Source organism: Pelodiscus sinensis, chromosome 7 (assembly GCF_052426305.1).
Source record: "Pelodiscus sinensis isolate ZL-2025 chromosome 7, ASM5242630v1, whole genome shotgun sequence".
Classification (NCBI taxonomy): domain Eukaryota; kingdom Metazoa; phylum Chordata; order Testudines; family Trionychidae; genus Pelodiscus; species Pelodiscus sinensis.
Window position 1 is genome coordinate 19,057,435 of NC_143058.1, and position 21,251 is coordinate 19,078,685.

Consider the following 21,251-nt stretch of genomic DNA (forward strand, 5'->3'; position numbering starts at 1 on the left):
TCCGCAGGCAGCACATGGCGCTTCAAAGCAATGTGTGCTCCTGGCAGGGCAGGTGGAAGCTTTGCATGCTCCTCTGACCTCAGCCCCTAATTGGCCTGGGGGTGGCAGAGTGGCAGGGCCTCTGTGAGCCGGATCAGGTCCATGGAGGCCCTTTTGTCCACCTCTGCTCTAAAGTAAACAAGGAACTCTGGTGGCTGCTTTATAATCTCACTCTGCCTTGCAGTAGTGTTTCTAAAAACAGTTAATTTCAGATGTGGACAGGGCATCAGAATTGCAGAGCATAGGTTAACAAGTTCATTAGAATTGCAAATCCTAAATAAATTGAGATAATAGATTAGAACTCTTAATTTATTATGAATAATTTCTTATTTTATAGAGGTTGCTGATATAACCCATGCTTTGTCAAAGCTCACAGAGCCAGCACCAGTTCCAATCCATAAATTGTCTGTCACAAACATGGTTCACAGTGCAAAGAAAAAAATTCGTAAACACAGAGGTGTAGATGAATCGCCATTAAATAACGAAGTCCTCAGTACTATTATGTTGGTAAGCAAACTGCATTCCGCATGTGTGTGCATGTGTATGTTGGTGTTTTGTTTTATGTTTGTGATTTACAAAATATTAAAAATATTTTCGCTGACTGAGAGTGATTAATTATGACTGTCATTAGATTGGAAGATTCTGTCCTGTTCGTACCTAGAGTAATCAAAGGTGATACCACTAGCACTAGGGGGGAAGGTTATCTTTTCTATTGACAGACAGCTATACCTATTTGTCTGAGATTTGACAAGCCAAAGTAACACTCATCCATTTCAAGAGTATCAAAAGGCATAATATACAACCTCCACTGTTTGAATATCAATGTTCCATCTCAAGAAGTTGATCACAGCATATTAGCAACTCTATCAAGAAAAAATTAAGTTGTGTGAGGGAAAAGTGGGGAAAGTGCTAAAAACTGATATGGTATATTTCTCCCTCTTCCAAGTTCTTATTTCCTGATGCCGCTGACAAACTAACAGATGGATCTGAAGCCATGCCTAGTACTTCAAGAAACAATCCTCCTCCAGAGAGTGAAGAATATGTAAGTATAATTGAAATTAATAAGAGAAATATATAAAACCTGAGGCTACGTCTACATTGGCATGATCTTGCTCAAGAACTCTTTTGCGGAAGAGTTCTTGTGCAAAAACTCTTCCAGAAGAGAGCGTCTACACTGACATGTGCTTTTGCACAAGAAATGTGCAAGAGCATCCATTCCAGTGTAGACGCTCTCTTGCGCAAGAAAGCTCTGATGGCCATTTTAACCATAGGGCTTTCTTGCGCAAGAAATTCATGTTGCCTGTCTACACTGGCCTCTTGCGCAAAAACAGTTGCGCAAGAGGGCTTCTCCCTGAGCGGGAGCATCATAGTTCTTGTGCAAGAAGCACTGATTTCATGCATTAGAACGTCAGTGTACTTGTGCAAGAACTTGCGACCAGCGTAGACAGGCAGCAAGTTTTTGCGCAAGATCATGTCAATGTAGACACAGCCTTAGTGATTTCTTTATTACCTCAAAAAAGTTTGCCAGATGGAATATCTTTTATCTACATTAGTTTGTTTTAAATGTTCTTTAAAATAGGCAATCTTAAAAACCAGCTATATTCTTGTTTGACCAGCAGGTGTTGCTATTTGCCCTTTCTTTTCTCTTAGTCTATTACTGCTCTATCTCTCTTATTGCCTTTAAAGAATGATTGGAAGAAGAGTTGTTTTTAGTGGAGGTTGTACAGCAGTGATGGGCAAGCTGGGCTAGTGAGTCGTTTGCATGAGTGGCCCTTTTTCCTCTCAGTGGGAGGCAAGATTTGTAGCCCACTGAGATGAGGAAGAGCCAATCTTGCAGCTAACTGAGATGAAGGAGGGCCAGATTGTCATAATTAAAATTCGCCTAGAATAGGGTAGTTTTGCTAACCGCATTTGTGTACCTAGAATTTGCAGGTGTCTCAGTTGAACTATAGCAGTGATTGGATGCAGACGGGGTGCATGGCTCTCACAGCCAATGTTATGTGCAATCAACACCCAACAATATGAATGGAAATCAGAGGACTCTGGCAGCCATGCGTGTGGGCAACAGTAAACCAAATGTCTTGCAGGCCACATGTAGAACCCTGCATGTTGCCTGCCACTGGTCTACAAAAACAAAAACTGTCTTCATTCCCCTTTCTCCCTTATCATTGAGGGCTAATACTTTTGCAGAGTTGAGTTTTGTTGTCATTGACACACAGAGATACCAATTTGTGTTTTAGTGAAATCAAGTTTGAAAAATAGTCATTTTCTGTTTTTCTGTTGTTGTTTTTGTTTTTTTAAATGTAGAATCTTTACAATCAATTCAAATCAGCTCCTTCAGATAGTCTGACCTACAAACTGGCCTTATGTCTTTGTATGATCAACTTCTACCATGGAGGGGTAAAAGGCGTGGCACATCTCTGGCAAGAATTTGTAGTGGAAATGCGCTGCAGATGGGAGAAAAATTATCTAATTCCAGGGTAAGATTTCCATTGGAATTTGACTGAAGATGTCCATTGTTTGTGTTAAAAGAATAACTTGGTGTGACTTTAAACTATACTCTGATTTTTCAGACTTGCAAAAATGATTTTAGATGTACGCTATTTGAATTAATACTCCTGGCTTCTCTTCCTACTCCCTCCCATGAGGGAACAAAGCACAGGGGGTAGGAAAGGAGCATCTGTTGCCTTGCCTTGATCCACAAAGCTAGAGAATTTAGGGGGTAGGGAGAGGTAGAAAGGCACATCATTTTATTATGGCAAGAGAACTTCGGGAGAATCTAAAAAGGAGTATTGGTGCCAACATTCCCTCTCGCCCTATTTCACATTAAAACCAAGGCAGCTGGGAAAGTAAAGTATAACACCCCTTCCTGTTCTCTCAGAACAAAAGCAGAAAGGGGGGCAGTTGCCCCTGGTTTCTGGGTTCATGCTCATCTCCCATTTTGGGTACTTGGTTACTTTTTTGAGCAACTGCGGTAGCCCTGCTCTGTGTCTACTGTGGCAGGAATTTGGCCTACAAACAGAGAGATGATGAGTATGTGGCTCCTACACAGTCATCCTTTTGTGTGAAATGTGACATCAGTCAGTAAAATGGGATTTAAAAAGTTTTTAGTTACCATTCTGGTATAATTTTGTCTTGTAAAATTACTATTAAAGTCTGTCTACTTCTTGTAAAAGGTGTTGGATTGTTAGCCCTGAAACTGATATCCTTTTAATCCCAGAATGGGTACATCATGGGCAGAGATAGTCCAAGTATTCCTGGACAGTCTCCCAATTTGTCTCATCCCTGACCTAGAGGAACAACCTGTACAGGTGAAAGTACTGTAGGTCATTTCCCATGCCCTGTTAAGTCTTTGGCCTGTCTACTGAAATATTGCCTAATAGGGTAGCTGCCATGTTAGTTTTTATATGTGGATGTTTGTACTCAGACCTGTACTCAGAGTACCAGCTCCCAATATGTAGTAGTGTCATAAATGCAGATGTTTTGTGGTAAATGTGTAAGTTTAACATTTTACAGGTTAGCTAATGGATCTCCAGATCTGAGATGCTGTCTACTGCATCAGAAACTTCAGGTAAATATCACAAATTAAGACTGATCTGTTTCTTAATTCTTCTTTCCTCATAGGTATAATAAACAACAATAAAATATTTAGTCAATGTAAAGTCATTATATGGTTAGCGTTAACTCTGATCTTTAGCAGTTGGTTTTTCCAATTTCAGTGTAGCTTCTGGTAGTGGTCACTTCTCTTAAAGCTGATAAAAAATCTCTGCCTCTGTGCACATTCTTTCATATTAATTATACTGCTGTCTTTTAGAACAGAGTTTTCTGATACTGTTTTTAATAGGTTTCAGTATGTGGTAAAATGGCATTGCTGCCATTATGTAAGTATATTAGTGAATAGTTATTAATATATTAGAAATAATTTGTTACTGTTTTTAACTTTCTAGATGTTAAACTGTTGCATTGAAAGAAAGAAAGAAAGGGATGAGGGGAAAAAAGCATATACTGTTGATCGTTCACCTAGTGGTTCTTATGGTGATACTGGGAAAGCAGTAGACCATTCAGGTGGAGATTATCAAAAGGAGACTGAAAAGGAAAGAGGAGAGGTTGGAAAATCTTGGGAATCATGGAGTGACAGTGAAGAAGAATTTTATGAATGCCTCAGTGACACAGAAGAACTGAAAGGAAATGGACAAGAAAATGGAAAGAAAGGAGGAACAAAAGAAGGAAGTAAAGAATCTGCAACCTTAAAACCAGAAGGTCGCTTACATCCACATGGAAAGCTGACTTTGCTGCATCCCGGAGAACCTCTCTACATTCCAATAACACAGGTTAGAATGTAGTAGCTTAGCAATACTTATAGGTTAATTTTTAGCAAGTTGCTTTTATAACCAATTATTGGTGGGTATGGTAGCATTTCCCACTATGGGTATGTCTAGACGACAGGTTTTTTTGGAAAAAGGTAGCCTTTTTTCAAAAAACTTCACTTGCATCTAGACTGCAGCTGTGTTCTTTTGAAAGTTAATCAAAAACACGGCAGTTTTTTTTTGATCGTGGTAAACCTCAATTTGAGGAATAGCGCCTTTTTTCAAAAGCATACATTTGAATGCAAACTGTGCTTTTTCGAAAGAGCGTCTGGATTCTCTTTCGAAAAAGCGGCTTGCTTTTTCAAAAAATCTGCTTGTAGTCTAGCCACTCTTTCGAAAGAGGCTTGCAGTCTAGATGTAGCCTATATGACCCCGTTTTCAGCTGCTTCAAACTTTTAACTGTTAGGGCTAAAATTTTACATGCTGGGTTTCTGCTCCATGTTGAATGTGTTGGAAAACTTAAGCCAAGAAAATCCAGCTGTTTCCAAGGATAAAGGTAAAAAAACCCCACATTATTTTGGCCATGTTAAAAAATTCTGGCAACATTTCTCTTTGAACAGTTCTAGCACCATCACGCTTCAGAGTAGAGACTTGAAATTTGGCCTGGAATAGACTTGATGTCAAGAATGTGCCTCTTAGGATGCTTCTAGACTACAGGGATTTTTTTTTTAAAAAAAGTGGCCTTTTTTCGAAAAAACTTTCCCTGCATCTAGACTGCTGCTGCGTTCTTTCGAAAGTAAATCAAAAGAACATGGAAGCTTTTTCGACCGCAAAAAACCTCATTTTACGAGGAAGAATGCCTTTTTTCGAGAGTGCTCTTTCGAAAAAGGTGCTATGTAATGCAAACTGCTTTTTCGAAAGAGAGCATCCAGACTGCATTGCTTTTTCGAAAGAACTGGTTGTGGTCTAGACGCTCTTTCGAAAGAGGCTTGCAGTCTAGATGTAGCTTTACTGTCCCAAAGACAATCTGACCAAGTTTGGCCAATTTACAAGCCTTTGAAAGAATCACAATTTGCATGTGCTCAGTTAAAGACATACTAGATTTTAACAACTAAATTCCCTAAAAACTATTCACACTGAGTATGCTTCAGCTTGGAATTGCAGTTGTAGCTCAGAACTGTGGAATGTACTATCTCCAGGTCCAAATACCTGAACTTTGAGGAAGCTTGTCTTCCTTGTGCTTTCAATGTTATTCTGCCCAAAGCACTATGGAGGAAGAAGCTGACTGACCTCAGTGCAGAAGGCAGAAGAGGCAGACCTCTGGGAGAAGTAGATAGAGTGAAGTTTGGCATGGGTAAGGAGAGGGGTGACTGGGACTAAAATGGGATAGAGGTGAGATTAGGATTGGCTGGGCAAGGAGACTGGGAGCCAGTAGGTGGGTGAAGAGACTAAGATCAGATGGGGGATGATGGTGGTGGTGGTGGACTGGAATTGAAAATCATTGAGGAAGAAAGAAGAGAAAGATTTGGCAAATCTTGTGTTGGTTTCAGAGGTGATGAGAAGCCCAGGGAGGGAAACTGGGAATAGCCTATGTGGTTGGGGAATGTTGATGGTGGTGGCAACTGGACACCTGGGAGGGTAGTGGCAGAGGTCTGGGACTTTGGAGGACTGAAACTAAGACTGTTTGGCAAGGGGACTGGGATGAGAAACCTGGGGAATGGAGACTGGGATGGGGTCATTGTTGGTTGGGGAAGGGTGTAATGAGCAGAAGAATCTCCATAGTAGCTAAATTTATGAAAGGTTTGGGGAAGCTCTTCCCACAGAAAAAGGGATAACCTGCTTGGGGCAACCCCATTTGAAGCAATGGCGATGAATTTATGTTCCCTAATGAATTTATCAACGAAATGTTTTCCTTTACCTCGAGTAGGAGAGTTCAAGAGATTGGTGTGTTAAAGGCAAACTCTCACTTTCACAACATTCCACAAGAATAACACATTCTTATGGCTGCAGCTGAGGTTTCTTCCTGTTGTAACTTCTGAATTGCATGTGATTCAGACCATATGTCTGCCAGTTTTCTTTCCAAAACTGTGTACTCCAACCAAGAGACTGTTCTTCATACTCTAGATGCCAGGACAGCGTTATCCTTTCATCTGTGTAGAATTAAACCATTTTGTAAATCCAACAGGCTATTTCTTCAGATTGCAGAGAGATCAAAGGGTTCTCACATTTTTAAAGACACTTTCTAAATGGATTTTCAAGTGTATTCTAACTAGCATCCAGGATGTTGATATTCCATTACCACTAGTGTTTCAGAACACTTGACTAGATCAAAGTCTATAGCTATTACTCCTTAAAAATATTCCCATTCCCCAAATCTGTTGAGCTCATGCTGCAGATGGCAGTCTCTTCAGTTATTGACACCTTTCTCCTATCGGATTATACTCACGGTGACTCCCAAGCAGTAGTGTACCCATAGAGTGCTCCTGGAGGAATTCTACACCACCATGCAATGCAGAATTTGTGCAGAATTAATGTTCTGTGCAGAATTTCCTTTTTCACTTGCAGAAATGGGCTGCAGAGTTGCAGGGGGCCACTAGACCTGGCAGCTCCCAGCTCCCCAGCTTGCAAATAAAAGGCACTGCTGGAGGAAGGGCAGGGAGAGACACAGGAAGGTTCCCAGCATCTGAAGCTCCTGGCATGCCCTGAAGGGAGGACAGCATCAGGCTGCTTCTCCCTGTGGCTTTGTTGAGCCTGTAATTGGGTGGTATGGATGTCTGGGCTTGGGGGAAGGAGGTGTCCCGCAGCTGAGCTCTGAGGGGTAGAAGGTATAAGTGTTTGGAGTGGGGGGTGTACTCCACGGCTGGGCTGTGGGAAGAAGGGTTTGGGTGTCTGGCTCCCCAACTGGGCTTGGGATGGGGAAGGGGCAGAGAAACAGGAACATGGTCGCCATAATGGTTTAAAGAAACCTATACTCCTAGGGCAATGATTCTCAAAGTGGACCATTAATGGTCCACGGCTGCCACCCGAGCGGTCTGAGGCTCAAGTTAATCCCCCCTTCTTCCTCCTGTAGCAGGGAGCTCGCACTGGCACTGTAGCCTCGTGTCCACTAAACAGCCATGAAGAAAGCCCCGACCCCGCCAGACTGGCTGAAAAGGGGGAGCAGCACAAGTGGCTCCATGCTGTGTTTCTCTCCTCCCACCCGCCCAGGTCAGCTCTGGTCCACCGGGAAGGAGGAGTAGTGAGGGAATGTGAAGGGCGTTCCCTGCTGGGGAGGAGGAGCCGGGAGGGAGTGTGAAGGGCTTTCCCCATTGGAGAGGTGGGGAGGGAGTGTGAAGGGCTTTCCCTGTGAGAGAACGTGTCTGAAGAAAGCTCTGACCCCAGGACTCCAGAACTGCAGCATAATGAAGGGCTTTCCCCACATGGGAAGGGGGGGGAGGGGAGTAGCCCTGCCAGAGGGAGTGTGAAGGGCTTTTCCTGTGGGGCAGGGAAGTGTGAAGAAATCCCTGACCCCCGTTAGACCAGCTCAAAAGAGAGAGCAGCACAAGCAGCTCCATGCGGCATTTCTCATCTCCCTCCTGCCCACCTCTTGAGGGGATGGGCAGCGCAATGAAGTTTTTCTTTCCAAAAAAGGGGTCTTTCCAGCTGCCAAGCAACGTGATGGAATTGGGCATGTTGGAAATAACAAAAGGTCTCACCAAAAATGCCATGGAACCTTGACTCTCCTTTGCTGTTCCCTTTCCACAGCTGTTCTCGCACGTGGGCTAAAGGGGGGGAAGGGTCACACATAGGCAATTTCAAATGTGGATGCCCAAGAATTCATGAACCAGATTTTCAAGTGGCAGGTGCGCGCACACGTGCATGCACACGTGCACAACATTGTATTTTGTGTTCCCGCAGGCAAGCCAAGAAAACAATCCCACAAGACCAATCACAACTCAGCTCATTGAATACTTACCAAGCACTGTTGGCAATCTGGCCATAGAGTTTAAAATAAATTAGGAATAAAATTAATCGAATACTTTTGCGGGAGGAGGGGAGCTTTTCCAGCCACTTGGGGGGGGGAGAAGCCCTGACACCCCCTGGACGGGCTCTAAGAAGGGAGGGAGAACAAACGGCTCTATGCTGCCATTTCTCACTTCCCTTCTGCCCAGCTCGCTGGGGAAATGCCACCATAATGACAAGCTTTCCTTGCTGCTTTCATTGGCTGCAGTTGCTGCCAATGGGAGAAGTGGGAGACCATGCTTGGGACCCATGAGGGCTCAGAGTCAGGTAAACAGCTCCCCCCATGCTCAGACCCTGCACCCCAATCCACCTCACTCCTCCCCTCCACCAGGGCTGGGCAAAATATAATCTGAGGCCTGGATGGGACTGAGAGTCTCAACTGGCTCCCTGCCTCCCCACCTCCACACACACTCAGTGAAGCCACCTGTGGGGCCACCTGTGTTTCTGAACCCTGAGAACCTGGAGGGAGGAGGAGAAGAGGCTTCTCATGCTGCTCCAGCCCCCAGTAGCTTTCATTGGCCATTTCAAGCCAATAGCAGCTGTCTGTTTGCAGGACAGGCAGCATGTGAATTGCCCTTCATTCCTCATCCCCCTGGGCTCTCAGCATTCAGTTCAGAGAAGTAAACATGGCTCCTGCAACTGATCTGAACATGTACAGGGGCTGGAAGACAGTGACCCTGGCTAAGGAACCTGCTGGGCTGCTGGCTAGGAGCCAGGTAAGGTCTAACCAGAGTAAGTCTGTGGCATCCCATCCCAGCCCATCCCTCCTTCAACCCCATGTAACCCAAGTCCTCTGCACCCCAAACACATACTCCTATCGTGCTCCAGTATCCACCATTGCTCCTGCACCCTCCCTCCAGGCCACATACTGCACCTCCCTTGCTCTTGCTCCCTCCACCCTGGCCAAACACCCTCTTCCCAGCCTGCTTCTGCACCCCACCTCCCACCCAGACCTCGCATCCTGCACCCCATCCCTATCCCACTAGCTGGCAGTCCTGTTCCACACACTGAACCCTTCATTTTTGTCTCCATCCCAGAGTTAAAGGGGCGTACCACATCCACTAACTCTGGAACCCCAGAAAAGTAAATCTGATCTATGGGAAACCCTTACCCTCAATCCTCCCTCTCCTTTCCCCTCATACCATGAGACAGGAGCATCAGAGGAGTGAGGTGTCTCAGTTGATGGACACATCAGTAAGGGCTGGGAGTTTTGGAGGAGTTTTTTGCTTCTCACTTGTGTGGTCCCCAGCTGATTTCTCTGTGGGCCAGTGACCCAAAAAAGTTTCCCCGCCCCTGCCATAAATAAAGAAAACATTAAAACCTTTTGTGTTGAACATCAATATTTTACTTTATTTAAAATGAAGTTTGATTAACATGGGAATGTGAAAACACTTAATCTGTTTAATAATTTAAATTAAATCATTCTCCTTTGCTGCAGTACAAGCAAAATGTCTAGGGTATAATTATGTAATTAGTGGCGAGTTTCCATCAGCAACTGGTGATCCGTGGAGAGGTTTCTTTGAGCCAGGTTGTCCACGGATCAAAAAGTTTTAGAACCACTGTCCTTGGGGGAATTTTTTTTTTGTTTCTCTTGTTGTAGACATAGTTGCTGACATATTTTCAAATAAATTACCAAAATAATTGAAATTGGTATTGTTTTGATAATATACAGAATTTTGTGGAATTTTAAAATATTTTGTGTGGATTTTTTTTTTTTTTTTTTGGCACAAAACACTGGTCGAAGAGATGATTCACTTTGTGCAGTAGCAGTGGCTTTTTGAGATGTGTGTCCCTATGAGTCATTCACTACCTGCCCTCTTTCCCCTCTGCTTTGGAGTTTCCCATGAGACACCACAGTGGAAAAAAAAACTGACGGGCAGGTTCACCCACACAGCCTGATAGGGCCTTTATGTGCGGTACGAAGATACTAATGGCACTTGTGCAGGCCAAATGGACACTGCTAATGAAAATCTCTGATCAAATGGCATACACACTGAGGGTACGTCTACACTGCAACGCTATTTCGGGATACCCTAACCCACATCTTCACAGCAAGCCCATTATTTTGTGCTTGCTATTCCAATGTCACTGTAAACCTCATTCTACGAGGAGTAAGGGATGTTTCAGAATAGTGCTTTATTTTGGAATTTGGTGCTGTGTAGACCATGACAAAATAAGCTATTTTGAAATGTCATCAAAATAAGTTATGCAATATGCAATTTAAACTATGCAAATCTTACTTCGATGTCTGGTGCAGTGTAGACACACCCTAAAAGTGGAATACTTATATTAGGATTAGGGATGTAAGCGATTAGTTGACTATTTGATAAGCATAAATTTATCGGATAGTTGAATAGTGACTCAACTAGTCACTCCTCTCCCCACCTTCCCTCCTCCCCTGCGGCAGGACAGCAAGAGCTAGTGCTAGGGGGGCCGGCTTAATAGCTGGTTCCTCCCAGAACTGTCTCTGCTGGGGGCAGGAGAGGCAGAGGCACAATGTGGAAGCTGCGTGTGCTGGTTCCCACTGTGGTGCTTCAGCTTTTGAAATGTGGTAGCAGCCCTGTGGGCTCTTTCAAAGGCTGAAGCACTACATTGGGAACACGGGACAAGCGGGGATTGCTGGAGTCCCCTCTCACCCCATGCCCTGTGCAGCGTCCCTTCCCCCTGCTGCTTCTATGAGAGGCAGCAAGGCGGGGAAAGGAACTGGTGCTGGGGGGAACCCCTCCCCCAGCACAGTCTCCAGGGTGCCACCTGTTCCCTTGCCTCTCCCCCTGCTGCCTTAGGGATGTTAAAGATGCGTGTTCTTGAGGGGGGGGGGGGGAGGCGTCCCTGTAAATGTGTAACCACTGTATCAGATTCAGAAGCACAGGGTGGCTGCGGCTCCCCATGAGCAAGTGCTTGCAGAGAGCCTGCTTAAAAGCTGATTCCTTGAAAGCACCAGCTCCTGCCACCCCCCCACTGTCCCCGCACTGATACCTCTGTATCAAAGTGGTTACAAGCGGGGGCTCATCCAGGATTTCAACTGGGATGTCTCTGAAAATTTGAACGTGTTTCCTCAGCTGGGGGAAGTATGTAACCCACACACTTTTGGGGTGTGGTTCACTGTCACATGTAGTGGCACTTAGGCTACTTACAAAGAGAGAATGAGTTTGCTCAGTGTTAGCTGAGAGCTTACTAGTTATTAGCTCAAGCTGTAGAGGCTCATGCCCTAAGCTCCAGAGGTCCCAGGTTCAGTTTTGCCTGTTGGCATTATGCAGTTGTAGCATTGCAATTGTAGATGTATCCAAAGTCCTTTTGTGAATCTCTAGTCCTTCATCTTTACAGGAGCCAGCACCTATGACAGAAGATCTGCTAGAAGAACAGTCTGAAGTGTTGGCTAAACTGGGAACATCGGCAGAAGGCGCTCACCTTCGGGCACGTATGCAGAGTGCTTGCTTACTCTCAGATATGGAGTCATTTAAGGTATATGCTCTGGAACTATTTTGACATGAGCAAGCTGGGAAAATAGGGCAAGATGACTAATTTGAAGGATATCCTGATAGCTGTTTTTCTTCCCTTGCTGTTTTAGGAAAAGAATAGCAGGATAAGTTTAAAAATACAGTTTATAATTCTTCTAAAGCTTAAAAATTAAGATCTGTTAATTTCCCCCTGGTAAAATTAGGTCAGTGTATCAAACTATTTGGAGATGCAGCACTTCATAGTAATTTTTGTAGTTCAAGTTATTTGAAAACATAAAGTAGTGATGTAAAATATAACTTTTGATTTGGCAAGGAAAACCCTGCCTTCTTCAGTTCTAGCATTCTGGTGACAATGTAGAAACAGAAATCAATTGTGCTATTAAATGAGGCTTTATAAGTTAGTGGGAGAGTTTGACTTGTAAAATAAAAGTTAATAGGCTGCTCTCATTTAATAAGCTGTTGGGCAAGTGTTGTTTGCTACCTGCTTTAGTAACCAAACCAAAGCTTAGTTTAGAAAGTGTTTTAATGTAGTCTCTGACTTTTTCAGGCACTGAGTGATGACAGCATGATTTTTTTTCCTATCTCCAGTGTAATAGGTCTGTTTTTCTTCCCAAATCACAAGAATTTGTAAATCTCATTTTCTAATGCAGAAGGGAATCACATGCAACAAGACAAAGACTTAATTTTGAACTTGCTTGAAAAAGATGGTAAACCTGTATTAGGGATGTGAAGTACTAGTCAACTATCCAATAAACAAATGCTTATCAGATGGTTGATAGGATAGTCGACTAGTTGCTTTCCCCTCTTCCCCCACTTGCTGCCTCTATCAGCAAGGGGGGAGGGAGAAGAGGGGGTACTTCAACATGGCAGTGCTGCTTGAAGCCTGGGGCCAGACCTCGGGCTCCACACAGCGCTGCCGCTTTGAAACACCAAGTGCAGCCTGGGCCAGCTGGGGCGTTCCCAGGCTGCACGTGGCATTTCAAAGTGGCAGTGCCGTGTGGAGCCCGGGATCAGCAGGGGAGATCCTAGCTGACCCTGGGCTCCACATGGCGCTTTTGTCTTTGAAGTATAGCAACAGCCCTATGGCTAGTGCTGCACTTCAAAGGTGGAGGCGCCCCATTGACTAATTGAATAGTTGATGCAAAATGCATCGACTTGATTAGTCATTTAGTTGATACTTAACATCCTTAACTTGTACTGATTTGTATGAGTAAAAGGATGCGCATTTTTCATTGTGATTGATATTTTTCCCTGTTGTTGTGTACCATTTAATAAAGTGAATGTTCAGTGCTTTTCTAGTCTCTTTTTTTTTTTTTTCTAGCGTTCACACAATGAGCTAGTGATTTGTTACTAGAACTTGGGAATTCTTGGCTCATAGTGCTTGGCTCAGGCCACTAAACCACATTGTCTTGCTTACTAGATTGTATACAAACAAATATTTTGTCTTATTCTATTCTTCCATTTTAGGCAGCTAACCCTGGTTGTTGTCTGGAGGATTTTGTAAGGTGGTACTCTCCTAGAGATTATATTGAAGAGGAAGTGGTTGATGAAAAGGGAAATAGAGTACTTAAGGGTGAACTGAGTGCCCGAATGAAGATTCCTAGTAACATGTGGGTAGAGGCGTGGGAAACGGCAAAACCAGTTCCAGCCCGGAGGCAAAGGCGACTGTTTGATGACACCAGAGAGGCTGAGAAGGTAAATGTGGTATGGTAGTCTGTTCTGTCTATCCTGAAAGATTTCATCAGTAATTTGTAATTGCACTACATTTTAAGTTTATTCTCCTTAAACAGTGCTACTTAAATGCCATAGCATTACTCAAAATGCTAATTTGAATGTTGCAGACTACTTTTTTGCTATGGTATAACTGTTCTTAGAATGACTTTTTGAAATTTAAATAAATAATGCATTTGCTATTTGAAAACATGCCCAGCAATAACTTGGTAAGTTGTATTACTTTTGGACTTACTTGCATTTCTAATAAATGAAACAAAGACTTTGATTAGTTCAGTGCTTTAGTTTCTTGAAACTTTTATTATTTGTATTTTCTTTCTTTACTTAATTTCCTTAGAATCACAAATTATAGATGAGAAAAATTTAAGTCCCATCTGTTGTTCCTTCTAATATGTTATGCCCACCAATATGGAGGTGATGTATTACATAACAGAAGTCATTCCACAAACAGACGGTGTGTGATGGGGATGGAGCCAAGGACTGGGGCAGGGGGTTAGAGTGCAGGAGGGTGAGTGCTCCCACTGAAAATATAGACTCTGGGCTGGGGCTGGTGATGAGGGATTCAGGGTGCAGGAAGGGGATCAGTTTGGGGCTAGGGCCCTGGCTAGGGATGGCGGGGAGAGGCGGGTTTCTGCTGCCGATTAAGGGTTTAGGTTGCTGTGGAAGGAGAGGACTACTCCCAGCTCTGTCTCCTCACAGCAGCTTGGGGCCTTGTGAGAGGTGCCTCTCCATGGTCACGGCAGCTCCAGCGGACATGGCTTGGGGAGAGAAGCCTGTCTCCCAGCCAGAGCAAGGTCGAGAGTAGGCTGGATGGGGCCAAAGAAGGGATGCCTCTCCTATGGCCACAGGAGCTCTGGGACAGCACCGAGTTGGGACTGGTGCCTCTGCAGTTCTGCGTTGTTCCCTGGCTGTGGCATCTCCAGTACTAGGTCTGGTGAGAGAGGTGCCTCTCTCCTGGCCATGGAAGCTTTGGGGACTGGAGAGAGGAATTTCTCTCTGTTGCAAATCTGAGCCCCTGCGTGGCTTAATAGGCAGTGTGTGAGGCTTAATAACATCATAGCATACTTTGGTGATTCATGTATCTATCTTATTAATGTTGCAATGGGTGGAGTGCAGCTTAATGTTCCATTTTTCTAATTTAACCACTAGTGCTCAATCACCATTAATCTTATTTTTGCAAAATGAATTTTGTCATTAAGGTATTCATTTTTTGATATACCATAGGTGCTTCACTATCTTGCAGTTCAGAAACCAGCTGACCTTGCAAGGCATCTTTTGCCTTGTATTATCCATGCAGCTGTACTAAAGGTAAAGGAAGAAGGTAAATAACATATAATAAAGTAATACAAATGATTTTTAAGAGCAGTGATGATACTATGACTAAAGTTGTGTTCTTTTTAGAAATGCTGGAAGATATCTCTTCAGTTAAGAAGATTATTAAACAGATAATATCTCATTCCAGTAAAGTTTTAAGATTTCCAAACCCAGAGGACAAAAAATTGGAAGTAAGTGTCTCAAGTTAGCCAGGAATAGAAACTTTGCAGATCTTAGTACTGAACATAGAGTGGGTTTACAATGCTGATGGTTTTTTTTCTTTCTCTCCTTTTCCCTTCATTCAAAATAAAAATCACCCTTATGCAGGAGATCATTGCTCAGATTATGAGTGCGGAAGCTACCATTGCCAGGGCAAGGTCACTGAAAGCAAAATTTGGGATAGAGAAATGTGAGCAGGAAGCGGAAAAAGAAGATCTGGAAAGGTGATTGATACTTTATTAAATAGTTTACTCACTTTGGTGCTTCTCCCAGTATTTTTCTAGGTTCCACATCTTAGAGAAGTGATGGTGAGGAATAATAATATGCAGATCCCCAACAAACTGCATGCAGTATATCACCACACATGAAAGAAACTTCAAAGAATAATGACCTTTATAACTCTTTTTTTGGCTGGAAAAATTTCTGGGGCGTTCCTGTCGTACACATTTGGGATGGCCAATGTAATCTATCTATCTCTTGAAAAATATTATGTGATGTGGACTTAAGTCAATTTTATTAAAATGTTTTATATAAATGTGATGAGTATCTAGTGTTCAGTCTATAGCTTATCTTGTGTGTGTGAAAGATCACAAATGGGACTATGCTGTTTGAGAACTACTGATGGGAAATTTTATATAAGAGCCAGGTCTTCTTCTTTATTTCTGTCCTCTGTATTATGTAGAATTTAATATCCAAAAGAACTGTTTTTCTAGTTACTCTGCTTATTAATATGAAGTGCCGTATTGATGCACTATAGTCATAGCCAGTTAAGCAGATTTTTTTTTCTGTTGACCACCATACAGTGGTGGTGAACTATTTATTCCTTAGTTTGGCTTAAGATGTTAATATTAAAGTTAAATACTGTATTGGAATAGGTTAATTCTTAGAGCTAAGGTGGTTGCTGTGCAAGGATTAGGTGGTTTCTTCACTGTTGGTGTTGAGACTCTTCGGATGAGCTTTTCTTCATTAACTCCACATCTCTCTACTAGAAATTCCAATTTCCATCCGGTGGTCTTAATGTGCTCACTTCTACCAACTCTGGATTCTTGATTCTTCCTGAAATTGGGAGCCAGCTGGGGGAGGATTGGATACATTTGCCAGTGGTGGCTAAGAGCCAATAAACTCTTACAATATAAGACAGTTAAAAAGTCAGCACACAGGATATGAGTAAGCACAAGAGAGGATGCCTTTTCTAGCTCTGGGAGAGGGATTAGGAATGGAAGTAAGAACTGCAGTCCCTCTTGGGGAAAGTAGTGAAAGACTGGGAGGGACAGATGTGTATACCACATATGAGGGATCTAAGAATTAAGATTAGTAATGCAATGTTACGTATAATACTGGAAAAATAGTAAGCTTCTAAAATGTACATAAAGATGTAATTCTGAATGTATGTCTTCCTAATATATCCCTAAGGGAATTCTGTCTCTCAAAATTCTGCATATTTTGTCAAAATAAGACAATACAGGCAGTCCCCGGGTTACGTACAAGATAGGGACTGTAGGTTTGTTCTTAAGTTGAATCTGTATGTAAGTCGGAACTGGCGTCCAGGTTCAGCTGCTGCTGAAACTGACCAGCGGCTGACTACATGAAGCCCAAGGCAGAGTTGCTCTGCCCCGGGCTTCCTGGAATCAGCCTCTGATCAGTTTCAACAGGCTGAATCTGGATGCCAGTTCCGACTTACATACAGATTCAACTTAAGAACCCCAGGCGTCCCCAAGTCAGCTGCTGCTGAAACTGATCAGCGGCTGATTCCAGGAAGCCTGGGGCAGAGCAACTCTGCCTCGGGTTTCCTGTACTCAGCGTTGGTCAGTTTCAGCAGCAGCTGACTTGGGGACGCTTGGGGCAGAGCAGCTGGGGTGCTGCTGGGTTGCTCCAGTAGCGCCGCTCCTCGGTGCTACTGGACCAATCCACCAGCACCCCAGCTGCTCTGCCCCAGGCGTCCTGATTCAGCTGCTGCTGAAACTGACCAGCAGCGGCTGAATCAGGATGCCTGGGGCAGAGCAGCTGGGGTGCTGCCGGGTTGGTCCAGTAGCGCCCAGAGCGGCGCTGCGGGACCAACCGGCAGCGCCTCAGCTGCTCTACCACAGGCGTCCGGAGAAAAGCATGGACTGCTGGGGGGGGGGGGGGGAGGGAGGCGGCGTACTAGCTGCGCCTCCCCTCCCCCCCTTCTCCCAGCAGACCAGGGAGACACGGGCGGGGGACCGAGACGCAACGCGGTCCCGCCGCCCGGGTCCTCCGTGGCTTTGCTCCGCGTCTTCCCTGGTCTGCTGGAGACCAGCAGACCAGGGAGACGGGGAGCAAAGCCGCGGAACACGCGGGCAGCGGGACAGCCGCGGCGCGTCCAGGCTGTCCGCTGCCGGCGTGCTCCCCGGCTTTGCTCCCTGTCTCCCTGGTCTGGGGAGACGTGGAGCAAAGCCGCGGAGCACGCGGGCAGCGGACAGCCCAGACGTGCCGCGGCTGTCCCGCTGCTGGCGTCCTCAGAGGCTTTGCTTCCCGTCTCTCTGGTCTGCTGGTCTCCAGTAGATCAGGGAGACGGGCAGCAAACCCCGTTCGTAACTGCGGATCCGACATAAGTTGGATCCGTGTAACTCGGGGACTGCCCGTATAATCGTACCAGTTTCAATTATTTTGGTGACTTATTTAAAAAAAAACAACCTGTCAGCAGGTATGTCTATAACAATACAGACAACAAAAAATCTGGATTTTTTTTTTTTGACAGATTTCTTACAAGGCTTATTAATACAGAACTCTGAGTAACAAACCATTTACACCGCAGTACAGAAGTGTATTTTCCACACCCCTTAGAAGCAATGCAAAGGCTTGGGGGAGTTAGGGGTAACTGAGGGAGAGGGAAGTAGTTGCTTGGAAGGAGCCTGGGAGTTATCTTGAAGGATTCTTAGGTGTAGGTGGGAAAAGGCATGAAACAGATTTTTTTGGAGGGTGAGGGGCGATGGGGAGGGATTGTTAAGGAGCTTCCTCCATGCAGGCCCTGGCTGCTCTCTAGCCTCTCCAGTTCAGTCAGACATATCTGCCCCTAACCCTATGTGCATATCCTGTCCACATGATCCTCTGTCCTCACTCACACACCCTTTCCACTCATCCCTATGTGGCCCTGCGTATCCTTTACCTCTGGGCCTCAACTCACATTCAGCTGTTGCCCCAGTTGGTCTTCCTCCACTAGCTCTTATGAGGCCCTGCCTGTGACTCCCCAGCAGTTCCATGCTATCTGTCTCCTCATATCCCGTCTCTTGATCTGGCCTAACAAGCACGAACAAGGCACTACCAACTCTTTCCTTTCCCTTCCTTACCTGGCCAGGTCCAGCTGCTCTGTTCTAGCACTACAACACCGTCAAGTACGCAAAAAATGGAACTTCTGCAACTTTCTGGCAGAAACTGTTGTCTGCGAAAAAAGAAAAATATGCACAATGCATGGATTATGCATGCACACACTGGCACAGTATTGGCCCAGGAGAACTAACAGTGCTCTTGGTGCTAAAACTGTTTGTTCACTCAAGCTAGATGGGGGAGTTTTTTGTCATTGGAGATTTCATGTGAAAATAATTAGAAATTGATATAGTTTAAATTTGGATGCTCACTTTTTCCTCCTTTGCATTATTTTGTACTTCTAGGTTTGTAAATTCTCTTTTGGAACAGCCAGAAGTATCGGTCATTGGTGCAGGAAGAGGACCTGCTGGTAGTATCATCCACAAGTTATTTTTGAATGCCCAGAGGGTAAGCTGGAATTTTTTACTGATTCTTTGATCACTTTAATTTAGACAGTGTGAAACAACAAGTCTCCATATGATGCTGATTTCTTCTACCTATAAATAGGCTTGAATTTTTGTAAAAATGCATGGAAATTCTTTTTCTTCCAGGGAAGACAATTTTGGCAATAGTATAACTTTAACTACATGGCGAAAGGAGAACAAAAGGCATAGGATGTTATAAGACTGGATGCAGCTGTGTAGATAGGCATATAAAGTGACCTTTAAGTGAGGCTCACTTTGAAATATGATTTAACAATGCCATTGTGCAATTTTACATTTGTATCTATCTTTCCAAATCAAATGTGCTCAGTTTATAAAGTTTTTTTTTCTACTTCAAGCACTGTAAATCTGGATTCTGAGTTAAAACTTTTTATTTTATTTTATCATTGGTATTACAGGTTTTGCAGCCAAAATCTGCTTGTGACTTTTCTGCAATTCTGTTGTCTCAATAAATTGGCACAAATATTTCTGATTGAGACTTTGCATAATATTTACAATGCAAAGTTTCCCTCAGAAATATTTGTGACCGTTCTTGTGTTGATACAGAAGAATGAAGAGCCCCATTCTCTCTCCTGTAGCCGTATTGGCTTTACAGTGCTTAACAGACAAAAATCAGTACAGATGTATGTATTTTTGTCAATGAAAGAAGTGGAGATGACTCAGTACATACATGGAGTAGGTCTGATAGGTAACCTGCTACTATTTTTAGTAGCAGTAGTGGTGGCTGGGAGCAGTGGCCTCCTTTAAGTCTCTGGGCCCTGGAGCAGTTGCCCCCTTTGCTACTTTCCTCTCCATCTCCGTTAGTGACTTTTTTTTAGTTATGATACGGTCATTCATTTCACATTGCTTTCTTTTTTTGCTCACGTGGTGTAATGGTTTTTTAAATATAATGACCTAAAAATGTGATCTTATTCAGTATTCTGAGGACAGTTGTGACCACTGAATTATTACAGTGATAGTGAATTCTCTTGGCAGACGTTTCACAAAATTCAAGATTGTATAGAATTTTTCAGTTTCATTAATGTAGAACTTTTTTGCATCATTGCAGTCCAAAGGTGTCTCCTCCTTGAATTCAATTATAAAACAACATGAAATATTTGTATTGAGACTAATGAAACTGCTTCTTGCACATGACCAATTATATTTGCAGTGTGCTGCAAGGTGCAATTGCACCTTGATATTTGTAACCTATTCCTAGCTTATTTTTTTTCATGTCAGGATTTTTATTGACTTGGCCAAGTGGCGAAATTCCATGCAGTGTTGCCATCTGGAGAGCCTTACTAGCTTCTTTGTATATAAACTGTCAGATCTTCTCCAGTGTGTATCACTTAGTTTTTTGTTGAGCATACTAGGAATGAGAATGGTTAACTGGTCAGGTAAAACATAACATTTAACAGATTAACTGGTATTCTTACATCCCTAGTGCATACCCCATATAGAACAGATACTAAGCTTCCTGTGACTCTTCTGATGCTAAAGTTCCTTCTAAACATCTTCCATTTAAAAAAAAAAAAAACGCAGGGATACACTAGGGATGTTAAAAATAGTGTAATGGAGTACAGGCAGTCCCCGAGTTACGCGGATCCGCAGTTATGAACGGGGCTTTTCTCGCCCCAGAGGACGGGAGCGGCGGGACGCCCAGATGCGCCGCGGTCCGCCGCCCCCGTCCTCCGGGGCGAGAAAAGCTGCTCCCCGTCTCCCTGGTCTGCAGGGAGACGGGGAGAAAAGCCTTGGAGCACGCCAGCAGTGGGACAGCCGCGGCGCGCCTGGACTGTCCCGCTGTCTGCGTGCTCTGCGGCTTTGCTCCGCGTCTTCTAGGTCAGCAGACCAGGGAGACGGAGCAAAGCCGTGGAGGACTTGGGCGGTCCCGCCACCCCCGTCTCCCTTGTCTGCTGGAGGGGGGGGGGGTGCAGCTAGTGCCCCCCCCCCCCCACTAGACCAGGCTTTTCTTGCCTACCCCTGGGGTAGAGCAGCTGGGGGCTGCCGGGTTGGTCCCGCAGCGCTGCTCCGGACCAACCCGGCAGCACCCCAGCTGCTCTGCCCCAGGCATCCTGATTCAGCCGCCGAGGAGCCCCGCTACTGGAGCAACCCAGCAGCACCCCAGCTGCTCTGCCCCAGGCGTCCCCAAGTCAGCCGCTGCTGCAACTGACCAGCGGCTGACTACAGGAAGCCCGAGGCAGAGTTGCTCTTCCCCAGGCTTCCTGGAATCAGCCGCTGATCAGTTTCAGCAGCAGCTGACTTGGGGACACCTGGGTTTCTTAAGTTGAATCTGTATGTAAGTCAGAACTGGCGTCCAGATTCAGCCGCGGTTGAAACTGATCAGTTTCAGCAGTGGCTGACGCCAGTTCCGACTTACATACAGATTCAACTTAAGAACAAACCTACAGTCCCTATCTTGTACGTAACCTGGGGAC

General features: G+C 44.5%; 1 protein-coding gene across 4 annotated transcripts in view; it reads left to right on the top strand.

Moving 5' to 3' along the window:
* The window catches only part of RAB3GAP1 (RAB3 GTPase activating protein catalytic subunit 1), a 70,025-nt gene that overhangs the window by 40,072 nt on the left and 8,702 nt on the right, over positions 1–21,251 (top strand). For 3 of the 4 annotated variants that reach the window (XM_075933288.2, XM_075933289.2, XM_075933287.2), the window contains 11 exons: positions 377–546; positions 986–1,081; positions 2,347–2,519; positions 3,556–3,610; positions 3,987–4,370; positions 11,673–11,810; positions 13,274–13,501; positions 14,762–14,858; positions 14,939–15,042; positions 15,179–15,294; positions 18,700–18,802. In XM_075933288.2, coding sequence (XP_075789403.2) covers positions 377–546; positions 986–1,081; positions 2,347–2,519; positions 3,556–3,610; positions 3,987–4,370; positions 11,673–11,810; positions 13,274–13,501; positions 14,762–14,858; positions 14,939–15,042; positions 15,179–15,294; positions 18,700–18,802 — 1,664 coding nt within the window. Of the gene's footprint in view, positions 1–376; positions 547–985; positions 1,082–2,346; positions 2,520–3,555; positions 3,611–3,986; positions 4,371–11,672; positions 11,811–13,273; positions 13,502–14,761; positions 14,859–14,938; positions 15,043–15,178; positions 15,295–18,699; positions 18,803–21,251 lie in introns of those variants that run through there. The other variant, XR_012905137.2, reaches the window with a different exon arrangement.